At 38.7% G+C, this 12,794-nt stretch overlaps 1 protein-coding gene across 3 annotated transcripts in view; it reads left to right on the top strand.

The window, feature by feature from the left end:
* Nucleotides 1-12,794, top strand: part of LOC129250849 (uncharacterized) — a 166,730-nt gene that overhangs the window by 76,537 nt on the left and 77,399 nt on the right. The window contains exon 3 of one of the 3 annotated variants that reach the window (XM_054890449.1): nucleotides 7,150-11,079. In XM_054890449.1, the coding sequence (XP_054746424.1) occupies nucleotides 7,150-11,079 (3,930 nt within the window). Of the gene's footprint in view, nucleotides 1-7,034; nucleotides 11,080-12,794 lie in introns of all 3 variants that reach the window. The other 2 variants (XM_054890451.1, XM_054890450.1) reach the window with 2 other exon arrangements.

Below are 12,794 nucleotides of genomic sequence, written 5' to 3'. Positions count from 1 at the left end.
CAAAGCTTATTAACTTTTTTCTGGAACAAAAAAATTTTTTATATCGTCATAAGATAGGTTTTCTGAAAGACAATTTTCTCATCTACATTTTAAGCCTAAGTTTGTCTGAATCGACGAAAAGAAGAATTAAACCAATAGTGATATAATTGCTTTAAAATGTATAATATTTTTAGATTGACTAAAAGTCTTATTCTTCTAAATCGTTATGCATTTTTAGTCATCTCTTTTAATAATCAATATTCATTTGTAATGCCGAAATCCCTTTCAATTTTTTCAAATTACTATATATTCACTCGTTTTGTTTTAATCAAAATCACAACTTAATGGTTTCCTACACAAATAGAAATTGAAGCTTCGTTTAATTTGCCAGGTTCGGGAGCAACTTTAGTGACAGCTTTTCGTCTTACTAAGTTTAGAACTAGCTCTGAGCGAAAATACCGACTCTAACTCGATAATGAGTAATTGCTGCATTATTATGCACTTGATCTGCAAAAAGAACACTTGAAATCAGTTATATTTTGCATATACCTACAGTTGCTCCATATCCCTTGGTCTTATTTGTGTAACCGGCAGTTGAACGATTCGTTTTATTCAAGGCGGATCTATAACACTAGCTTACACCAAAAATGGTCCTCGACCAAAAGGCGTTTTTTAAACTAATTTGAGGTCGCTGAAACCAAAAATGAATTTTATTTTTTTTTCAAAGAACGGTTTCCGAGATATTCCCAAAAAACCTGCTTTTTGGGCAATAGTGCAGTTATTACCTGCAATCTCGAAAACAGTGCGCGCCATTTCTTTGAAGTGCATAAATTTCGAAAGGCACACATATGACCTACATGGCAATATATAATTCGTGTCAATGGAAGTCGTAGTTTTCGCAAAACAGCTGTTGAAAGTAAAAAAAGGCATTTTTGACGTTTTTTCATAAATTATATTATCAAAGCTTATTAACTTTTTTCTGGAACAAAAAATTTTTTTATATCGTCATAAGATAGGTTTTCTGAAAGACAATTTTCTCATCTACATTTTAAGCCTAAGTTTGTCTGAATCGACGAAAAGAAGAATTAAACCAAGAGTGATATAATTGCTTTAAAATGTATAATATTTTTAGATTGACTAAAAGTCTTATTCTTCTAAATCGTTATGCATTTTTAGTCATCTCTTTTAATAATCAATATTCATTTGTAATGCCGAAATCCCTTTCAATTTTTTCAAATTACTATATATTCACTCGTTTTGTTTTAATCAAAATCACAACTTAATGGTTTCCAACACAAATAGAAATTGAAGCTTCGTTTAATTTGCCAGGTTTAGGAGCAACTTTAGTGACAGCTTTTCGTCTTACTAAGTTTAGAACTGGCTCTGAGCGAAAATACCGACTCTAACTCGATAATGAGTAATTGCTGCATTATTATGCACTTGATCTGCAAAAAGAACACTTGAAATCAGTTATATTTTGCATATACCTACACTTGCTCCATATCCCTTGGTCTTATTTGTGTAACCGGCAGTTGAACGATTCGTTTTATTCAAGGCGGATCTATAACACTAGTTTACACCAAAAATGGTCCTCGACCAAAAGGCGTTTTTTAAACTAATTTGAGGTCGCTGAAACCAAAAATGAATTTTATTTTTTTTTCCAAGAACGGTTTCCGAGATATTCCCAAAAAACCTGCTTTTTGGGCAATAGTGCAGTTATTACCTGCAATCTCAAAAACAGTGCGCGCCATTTCTTTGAAGTGCATAAATTTCGAAAGGCACACATATGACCTACATGGCAATATATAATTCGTGTCAATGGAAGTCGTAGTTTTCGCAAAACAGCTGTTGAAAGTAAAAAAAAGTCATTTTTGACGTTTTTTAATAAATTATCAATTATTAACTTTTTTCTGGAACAAAAATTTTTTTTATATCGGCATAAGATAGGTTTTCTGAAAGACAATTTTCTCATCTACATTTTAAGCCTAAGTTTGTCTGAATCGACGAAAAATTGTAGAAGTTATGACCCATAAAGTCAACACGTGTAATTTTGTAGCTTTTGACTTGGCTATGTTTGAGATCGTAAATACGCTTTTACTCTCAAACTTCTTCTTTTATGTTGCACGGAATCTTCATGAAGTTGCTTCCAGCAGTAGTCGCTCATCATTCCTTGAAAATAATCCAAATGACTGTGAAATACTAACTAAAAGTTTTTGTAGGAATCAGTTGACGGTCGTTGTTGCTCGTGTTGTTTCCTAAGAATCCATGAACAACTTTTTATAAAGCTTTCCAAGCTTTAGCTTCGAAACTGTCAAGGCATTATTGAAATTCTGTGTCCGTAAACAATTTCTTTATCTGTGGACCGACGAATATACCCGCTTTGATTTTCTCTGTTGATAATCTTGGGAACTTGGTTTTCAAGTATGTAAGGGCTGTGTTTTCCGGTTTTTTTGCCAAAGCTTTCACAAAATTCTTCATTAGCCCAAGTTTTATATGCAAAGGGGGGAAAATAACTTTTTTTTTTCAACAAGTTCTTTTTTGGTAACGTTGTTTTTTCCCACGACATGCTCCATACGCTTCGGACAAACTTGGTGAGTGAAATGTTTATCATCCGCTCTGCTATCCCAAAGACACAAAAAACAACTGTATTTGGTATAGCCACCCTGCAGACCCGTCAGTAGAGCGAAAACTTTCACGTCACAACATATTTTCCAGTTATACGAACTGTAATATATGCGTGGTCAGCTTTTTTCGAGCACTTTCTTTGAAGATATATAAACCACAAATAAAACAGAATTTATCTGGTGCGTGCTTGCACATTTCAGTGTATTTTCTTATAACACAGATATAAACAAAGAAAAACAAAGTAAGTTCTGCTCTAGTGCAAGGCGCAATCTCAACTGCCCGACCGCCTGACGGACTGACGAAAGGGAGCCTGTATAATTTCATCATCTCATTATTCTATTGCTCTCTTTCTTTTACTTATGTATTCCGCGCCTTACGACCAGACCTTACTCGACAACAGAGACCGTCTCTTTTCCTCTGTCGTCGTGCACAAATTTATACTTGCAGAAATATGGCGCTACCGAAAAATATATATATGGTCATACCTACAAGGTCATACCTCTTATTTACCTGGAATTGGTACAATGGGCAAATAAGCCTATTATGCGACATATATATATAATATATATATATAAATATATATATCTATTTGTATGAAATAAATATTTTTTTTAATTATAGTGAGCCTAAGAACAGTTATTTAGCGTGACTCAATACGCAGACTGGAATCATTTACTTTTGTTCGAAACCGTATTGTATACATCAAAAGTAAAGGGTTTTTCAGTAAGAGCGCTTCAACTTTTGAACTTTTTTGAATAAAACACAAACGGTTTGACTTTTTTAACTAATTTTTTTTTATTATCGAGTTTGAACATATACATTTAAGTATGAAATTCAATTTCTTTTGCATGACCACCGCGTGCACGTTTTACGAAGTCCAATCGTTGAACCCAATTTTCGACCACTCTTTTGCATAAGTCGGCCGAAATTCCAGCAATTTCGCGTTCAATATTGGCTCTGAGCTCACAAATCGTCGCCGACTTGTTACTGTAGACCAATGACTTCACATAACCCCAAAACGGGACGGCTTGTTAAATGGACCGTAAAATGGCCGTAATGCTCTTAAAGTAGCAGCAACAGAACGATTATTTTCATAAAAAATTTGCACGATTTGCAATCGTTGCTCAAGTGTATAGCGTTCCATGATGAAATGCATACTAATGAAGTTTACAAATGACAAGCGAAAAATAAAAAATATTGCGTCGTTCGCCCTCCCTATCGGAAAAAAGTTGAAGCGCACCTATTGAACAACCCTATATATACGACAGATGATGAAATTGTCTTCATTCACATAATATGTTATAACTTCTACAATTTTTCGTTGATTCGGACAAACTTAGGCTTAAAATGTAGGTGAGAAAATTGTCTTTCAGAAAACCTATCTTATGTCGATATAAAAAAAAAAATTTTTTCTAGAAAAAAGTTAATAAACTTTGATAATTTATTAAAAATCGTCAAAAATGACTTTTTTTACTTTCAACAGCTGTTTTGCGAAAACTACGACTTCCATTGACACGAATTATATATTGCCATGTAGGTCATATGTGTGCCTTTCGAAATTTATGCACTTCAAAGAAATGGCGCGCACTGTTTTCGAGACTGCAGGTAATAACTGCACTATTGCCCAGAAAACAGGTTTTTTGGGAATATCTCGGAAACCGTTCTTTGAAAAAAAAAATTCATTTTTGGTTTCAGCGACCTCAAACTAGTTTAAAAAACGATTTTTGGTCGAGGACCATTTTTGAAAGTGAAAAATTGTAAACGTGAGTAATATACAAGGTGATAGCAGTCGCACAAAAACAAAATGGTCATTTTTTACGTATTTTGTTCTTGCAATGTTGTGGTTTCAGTGTCAAAATTTGAATCAGAATATAAACAAACAAGGAAAACAACAGCAAATAACAAGATCACTTTGTCATTGGAACCACCAAGTCGCAAGAAAAAACAAAACAGATCAGATATTCTATTACTATTACCTATATATGACGTTTAGCTGGAATTTCAATAGTACTTTCCAGGGCCCAATCACAGTAGTATCTTTTACTATTATTAGGTTGAGGAATAAGTTCGTAGCGTTTTTACCGTAGACTTTTATTTAATCAAAAAATAATAATTATATCAGGAAGCTAATCAGTTATATATTCGCCGTTGCTGTTTACAACCTCTTCCCACTTCCCGATCAATTTGTTGATGCCGTTCCGCCAAAAATCACCTGGTCGGGTGTCAAAGAAGTTGTTGGGCCAGTTTCTAAGGACCTATTTGTTATCGAAAGGCGGCCGCCGTAGCCGAATGGGTTGGTGCGTGATCACCATTCGGAATTCACTGAGAGGTCGTTGGTTCGAATCTCGGTGAAAGCAAAATTAATAAAAAAACATGTTTCTAATAGCGGTCGCCCCTCGGCAGGCAATGGCAAACCTCCGAGTGTATTTCTGCCATGAAAAAGCTCCTCATAAAAAGATCTGCCGTTCGGAGTCGGCTTGAAACTGTAGGTCCCTCCATTTGTGGAACAACATCAAGACGCACACCACAAATAGGAGGAGGAGCTCGGCCAAACACCTAACAGAAGTGTACGCGCCAATTATTTTTTTTTATTTTTTTATTTGTTATCGAAGGTAACGCCCTTCGCTTAACAAGGATCCAAAAAATATCGACGAATGCTGATGGGCCTCTCAGTCGAGCTCTTAGAGTAGGCCTGGCGTTGTCGTGAAGATGTATGGTTTGACCATGCCGATCAGCGTTTTTCAGTCGAATAGCCTTTCTCTCGCGGTGTAGCTGGACAATGCAGAGCTGCTTCTTGACCATGGTATTCTTTTCGAGCATTTCCCAGAGTACCATGCCCTCCCAGTTCCATCAAACACATGTCATGATCTTCTTTTGGTGAAGATCCGACTTAATTTTCGGCTTTGGCGTATCTCCTGGAGCCACCCAATCCTTTTTTGCTTCATAATGATTTATAGGCATCATATCTCATCTCCCGAGTCGATTCGGTACAAAAAGCGTTGTTTATGACCGTGTGTTGCTCGATGGTGGGGAGATGCTGAGAAGAAATTTAGGGCGACTTTCTTTGTTTATTTTCGTTGAGCTCGTGAGGCACCCAGCCTACAAATTTTCGGTAAATCCCATTGATGGAAGTCATTGGGAACCGTTTTATGATTGCTGTTTATTTTTTTCACCACTTCAGGAGTGTGTCGGCGACCGTTCTCCTTGAAAAGTCATTTGAGATGTTCTTCATCAAATTCAGAAGGCCTTCCGCTGTGGGACGTGTCATCGACGTCAATGCCACCATTTTTGAACTTTGCAGACCATTTCCGTGCTGTAAACTCGCCTATGACACCTTCTCTATACACGTCACAAATTTTCCGGGCTGCTTCGGCAGCTTTTTGACCTCGAGGAAAAGCGAAGAAGAGAAGGTGTCGAAAATGTTGATTTTTGCCCCCTGGGTATTTAATTTCTAAGCCTCAGAACTAGCAAAAAAATTCCATAACCCAAAAATGCAATTAACATAGAACAGAAAGAGCTCTATCTAATGAATACTTACCCTTTGCAAAACAGCAAACAAATCGCTGTGAAATAAAGGAAAATATAAAAACGCTATGAACTTATTCCCCAACCCAATATTTTATAATATTTTTACAACACTACTAATTAAGTCTGGCAAAGTTATGCGCTTTCAACTCAAAACGATTATATCAACCGTTGCTTTTCACGTAATTCGCTAAATTTCCTAGTGTTCCTTTACATGTCGAATGCAAAAAGAGTATAGCTTAAATAAAGTACGCTTAAATAAAATATTAGGCGGCCGCGTAGATTACGTAGAACGTAGGTTCGAATATCGGTGAAACACCAAAATTAAGAAAAACATTTTTCTAATAGCGGTCGCCCCTCGGCAGGCAATGGCAAACCTCCGAGTCTATTCCTGCCATGAAAAAGCTCCTCATAAAAATATCTGCCGTTCGGAGTCGGCTTGAAACTGTAGGCCCCTCCATTTGTGGAACAACATCAAGACGCACACCACAAATAGGATAAATATTATCTATCTTATTGAGAGCTGGCATTAACTGTAGTATGATTAGGCGCCTATGTAATTATTAATAAATACGTATGGGTTTAACATATTGACATCTGAAAAATAACAGATGTTTAAAGTGGGTTTACTCAGAATCATGATTTTCGACGTAAGCGCTTATTGCTTGTAACCAATATTGGTAGAGAGATTATTTTCCCGTTATATGTTGCAACAATTGAAGTAGGCAACATTCACAGTTAAGAACAAAGTTGTAAAATTTTTAAGCGAAGTAAGCTGTAAGCTACTTATTTCTCTGTCCATTGCTGTTTGAATAAATTCTGTTAGGATTTGTCAGATCTAGCGGACGCCCATATATGTATGTTTCGATGCACTTACACAAATTTGTGTATGCCTTTGTCGCTAGGTGAAAGGCGTCTAAAAACTTGGTACACCAGTTCAGTGGACCGATTTTGGCTTAAAACCGGAACGGAAACTGTATCGGTTGTCACCCGTTGTCAGGATTGCAACTCTCTTCACAGGAAAAATATGCATGTGGTAACATTATACCCTGAGACGATTGCAACATTAGCCACATTTAATACCTTAAACGAAATTAGAAATATCAACGCCAACAGTTGGAAAAAAAACAGTAAAAGTAGAAACATAAACAAAATTACAAAAAAACAATTCATCCCAATTGTCGCTGAAAATCCGAGCGACAGAATTTTTCAGCAGCCCACATCTTCTAACTTAAACAATAGAAAGGGTATATCTTCTGATTCTAGTAATGACAATATCAATAATGTTAAATACATTAGACCTTCAACAACACTAACAAAAGCAAAAAACGATACGACACCAAAAACTCAAACACTCGTAGCCACAACCATAGTAGCAGCATTGAAAGCCGTGCACGAAATGAGTCAACACGACGGTGTCACAAATATGGCGAGAAATAAAATATTTGCAAAGATTTTGCCAAGCAATAGTTTCGGCAGCACTTCGGGCGATGATAACGTTTCTTTTGGCGATGACAATGAGGGTGCGTTATGTGTCAATAATGACAGTATTAGTAGTAAAAGCCGCATCGGCAGCATCAGCAACAGCGACGATAAAAGCAACACGGCTGCGGTAAGAAACAACAGCAGCAGCAGAATGGACACAAACGAACGAGATCGAAAACGTAAGCGTTATTTATCTGACGAGGATTGTACCCGAACAACTCGCCAAAAACAGCATCTACTACAACAGCAACAAATTGAACAACATGGATACTTATGTGACATAGCCTCAGTGTTGGCGAAGAAATCGAAACCTATGACCGAGAACGCAATTAAATGCAGCAGCAACAGTAGCAATAGTAACCCAAGTAATAGTGGAAGTGATGCGCTTTCCAGAAAATGGTTGCGCTCCTCACTTTCTGGTGGTATGCAAGAAAGTATGGCGACAGAAATTGGGAAAGGGTGTAGCATTATGGAACACAAACGTATACTGCAAGCAGACTCTTACCGAAAACAGAGCGACAACACAATGATCAGCAAATGGCGAAAGAGCACTGAACAGAGATTGTCAAAAAAGCAAGGTTTCTCTAGCTCCGATTTTAGTGATGACAACGGCGAAGACGAACATAATGAAAGTGCCGATTGTGATAATGAGCTTGGTAATGATGCAGTTTATAACGACGGTGTTGTCAATGAAGAGCGGGCTGTACAAAGCGCTGAAATTAATGAAGTTGGCACATTAAGCAAACATAGCTATAATCCAATGAAAAGCCTCATCGATACTAATAGAGTAAAAATATCAGAAAATTCACGTTCACCATCATTAATCAATTCGTCTCTTACGCACATTGTGTCCGAATTTGAAGATAAAGAAAAAGTTTCCACGGATAACAGGTTTCACGCTAATGAATCTGATCGTGACGCTATGAATATAGATGGGAAAATTGTATTGCCGACGAAACCAAGAAATAAGTCGGCTCGGGAAGAGAATGCACTGTCAGGCATTGAAACCAAAATGTCGCATCGTCATCAGCAAAGTCGTCGTCTTAGCTCATCGCCGCATGCTAGCCATGAAGGAACGAAATCGCCGGTAAATATCAGTGAGACTGTATATGCCCTGAGCCAATCTGCTGGTACTGCCATGCAAATCACTCACGCATCAAGTGCAACAACTTTAATAACACCAGTCCGTTTGGCGCTTCGGGGCCATAATTATTGCTTCGATACTGGGGCATCAGTAACGGAAGAAGATGTGTCAGCAAAAAGTAAACATTCGAACGAGATTGAGGCCAATAGCACGAAGCAGCACGAAAATGCCTCCCAAAGCCGTATATGTGATTTTACTGTAAATGAAAAAAATTCCGAAAATACTTCCAAGAATGAACTTCCGTTCACAGGCATAGAAAATGGTGAACCTAATAACAGTGATGGTGATTTTAAGAGAGGGAACTTGAACAGCAAACAAGGGTATATATCAAGTCCACTCGATACGGGTGAACATGGGGGACATCAGACGCTATACGGTGATCAACATGTAAGCGATGATAGGTCTATTAATGCCGTTAGAATGTGTTTAGAAACATCTTTGCAAACGACGTCAACAAAACAAGTGACGGGAACAGAGCCAACCCATTATCACCACCTGGCAGCAAAAACAACGACGTCAGATTTGGTGTCAATAAACAATCGAATTGAAAGGACTAGTACGGTCAATGTTGTGGATAATGCTGGAGATTTGGAAGCAATAGCTAGGCAAACGCGTCAAAATACCGAAAACGAAGAAAAAGATGACGACAACGCTATTACTATGGAAGGTCATGTCAGCAATATGATCAGAGGGGATGATACTAACGATACTTTGGATCGGACACATAGTTTAATCCATGCTGATGATCATAGTTATCGCAATATAGTTGGGATATCTATGTGCAGTTACGACAGGAGCGAGAACCTTTGCCTACCGGCTGAATCTTTTTCGCTTGCAATAACATCAATAAAAGCGGAAAATACAACTCTTAAATTTGGAAATAATTTAACCAATTCTACTACTACTACTACTACTACCACTACTACTACTACTACTACTACTACTACTACTACTACTACTACTACTACTACTAGTACTACTACTATTACTACTACTACTACTTCTACAATTACTATGGCTACTGAAGGTTGTGTTTCATCAAATATTACTAACAAGATTCCTAAAAGAGATGCTATAATAGCAGCAGCAGAAGCAATGGCGGCGCCATCGCTGACACCGGCATCAACACCGATAATGAACACTGCGAAAATGCTTGTAAATAAAGCTGATGGCAATGAAATCGGCAAAAATATGACGCATGAACTAAATACAACTGCTATCAATATGAACCCAATGTCTCAAGAAATTTATAAACTGAACGCCTCGCCAGGGCCGTCGAAAATATTAACAGAAACGTATTCCACGTGCACTGAAAACAAAAATTTAACAACGAATGAGTCATACAGTTCATGGGTTCATACAAGTGAAATATTCAGACGCTACAGCATTGGTGACAGCGAAGATTGTAATGTCTTAGATACCGCGGCGCAAAACGAGCCACACTTGCCGATTATAACAGATTTGTGCTATAAAGTAGAAAGCACCCTGGATATTACTAGGAGAAGTGAAAACGGGTCAAACTCAAAACTTCAATTGCAGTCAAATGGTCACGAAACTGATTATAGTGCGACCACTGGGAATAAACAGCAGCCAAAAAATCAAACAAGCGAGCATTATACTAGACTCCAGCCCGATGATTCTTGTACATCTTTGGGGGCTACGCATCGATATGCTGCAGAAATGACAGCGCACCAGCAACGACAGCTGAATGAAGGCATACAGCACTATACGCAGAATCAGTTATGCCACCAAATGCAGCAGCAACAACATCAGATCCATGCTCATCGGCAAAACCAACTGCAACAAGAATTGCATCAACTGCGCCAGGAACAAAATCGTGATGATCGTGAGCATGCACAAATTGATACATCACACGTGCTGCAGCACGTTTCGTCCCACGGCCATCATCTGCATACGCAAGCTCACTCGCAACATTTACAAGACCGTCAACAGCAGCAGCTGACGCAACAGCATTTAGTAGAACAACAAAATCAGCGTCTAGATCGGCAACGTAACGAGGACCAGCACCAACAACACTTGATTGCGTATCTGCACCATACTGCCGAGCAGAGTCGCCTACAGCAACATCACGCCGCTCATCAACAACATGAATATCAGCAACACCAGTATCAGCAACAGCAACAAAATTTACAGCATCATCAGCAACACCTTCTTACAAATTTGCTACTATCGGCGCAGCAACAACAACAACCTCAACAGCACACGCCAACAGATTTCAAACGATTGAATCGTCCACAACCCAGTATTGATGACCTCATAATTGACGAATTCTCAGAAGATCCGCACGCAGCCTATAAACTGTGAGTAGTGTATGAGAAGCCATTGCTTATTTAATTTAAATTCCAACCTGTTCTAACACAAGAAAAAATTGATTATCATACTCTGTGGACATGTGTAAGTTACACATAATATTGATATATTATATATATGCAATTTATTATGGGTGGTTTTTGAGTTGCGATCGCATGTAAAAGCAGGGATTCACCTTGGATTATATTAGATTCTCCATGAGGTTTGCAGTTCGACCTTATGATCTTTTGTGCCTTCTACTCATCACGGTACATCATCCAGACCCAGTCCCCTTATTAAACTCCAGATAGAGCTAGGTTAGATTGGGCGTATGTGCCTTTCTTATGCATGCTATTGGTCGAGACGTCTCAACCTTCTCCGCGCTATAGCACTACATTCAGTGTTGTGCCAGCAAACCTCTCTTAGCTAGCCCTAGCTCTTCACTCCTGAGCTTCTCTTTGATGGTGTGTTGTCCCATAGCAAGGAAGGGTTCGGGTTCTATTAAATACGAGGTTGTAGTTTCATCTTGCCAATGTGTCCGCTATTTCCTCCCTAAATTGACCGGATGCGATTGTGCGTTCGCAGTAGATACAGTTTCTCGATACACTCAAGGACCAATGAGGACTTAGTCTCACAGGATGATAGAGCCTTGAGTGCCGCCCGGATGTAGCTCAGAATTGCAATTCGCTCATTCTGGAAATGTCTGTATAAGTTTATCTCTGCACATAAACATATGGTATACATCTCCGCTTCGAAAACTACCCACAGAACGCTTGGTTCTCGGGCCGTATTTTCTAGCGCCAATACCTTTTGTGGCATTTGAGCCATCTGTGTACCAGTGCACGGTACACTCCTGGAATTGTATTTCAAATGTAGGTCTACTCCAGTTTACTTTATCCTCCAGTTCAATTCTGAACTTCTTTCGACTTTGATGATTTTAGCGATATCATCTACGGGAGCTGCAGCCTCAGCAATTCCATGTTTTTAGATGTAATATTCAACGGAGTATGCTTGTCTTATTGCTGAATAACTGTATGAAGCGGTGTCAGCTCAAGCATCACCTTCATCGCAGATGTAGGACAGGTCCGCACCGCCCCCGTAATCCACACGCCTGTTAAGCGCTGATCTCTCATTCCTGGTAAAACTTTCTTCCTGGTGAAAGGAATGATGGTTGCTTTGAACGGGTTTATATCCAGACCTTCCCCAGCACACCATCTTTCATTATATCGCTATCGGCCCATCTTATGAATTGCTGAGTAAACAATTGTTAAGCCGATTGGGTTGGCCTCAAAAGCACCGTATAAGACCCCGGGATCTGAGTTACGGCTTCTGGAAAACTTTTAAGCCAGCAAATCGCATGCTCTTTCCACCTCATTGCATGTATATGTGCCGTCTGTCTTTTTGATGCCTAGTTTAATATCTATTTTCTTCTTACCCATAGCTTTTTGGAGCCTAGCCACAACGGGGGCTTTTCTACCCCTTTTCCTTTTTTTTAATCTCCTTACTGTATGCGGTTAGAAGGGTGGCGTATTCCCAGCATCAGGTGCGTTTGGCTTTATTAAATTGCCTTCTCACTCGCACCGCCTTTCGAAGTTTGTTATTTTTGTCTTTTGGTTTCGTCTGAGGACAGCTGCACTTAAAACCAGCAGTAATTGAGTCGCTGAGACTGTTTACCTTTTCTTCTAGCGTTATATTTTATATTATAGTTTATAGTACCTGACGGCAT

Source organism: Anastrepha obliqua, chromosome 6, assembly GCF_027943255.1.
Source record: "Anastrepha obliqua isolate idAnaObli1 chromosome 6, idAnaObli1_1.0, whole genome shotgun sequence".
In the NCBI taxonomy this organism is placed as follows: domain Eukaryota; kingdom Metazoa; phylum Arthropoda; class Insecta; order Diptera; family Tephritidae; genus Anastrepha; species Anastrepha obliqua.
This window is presented reverse-complemented; position numbering and strand designations above follow the sequence as displayed.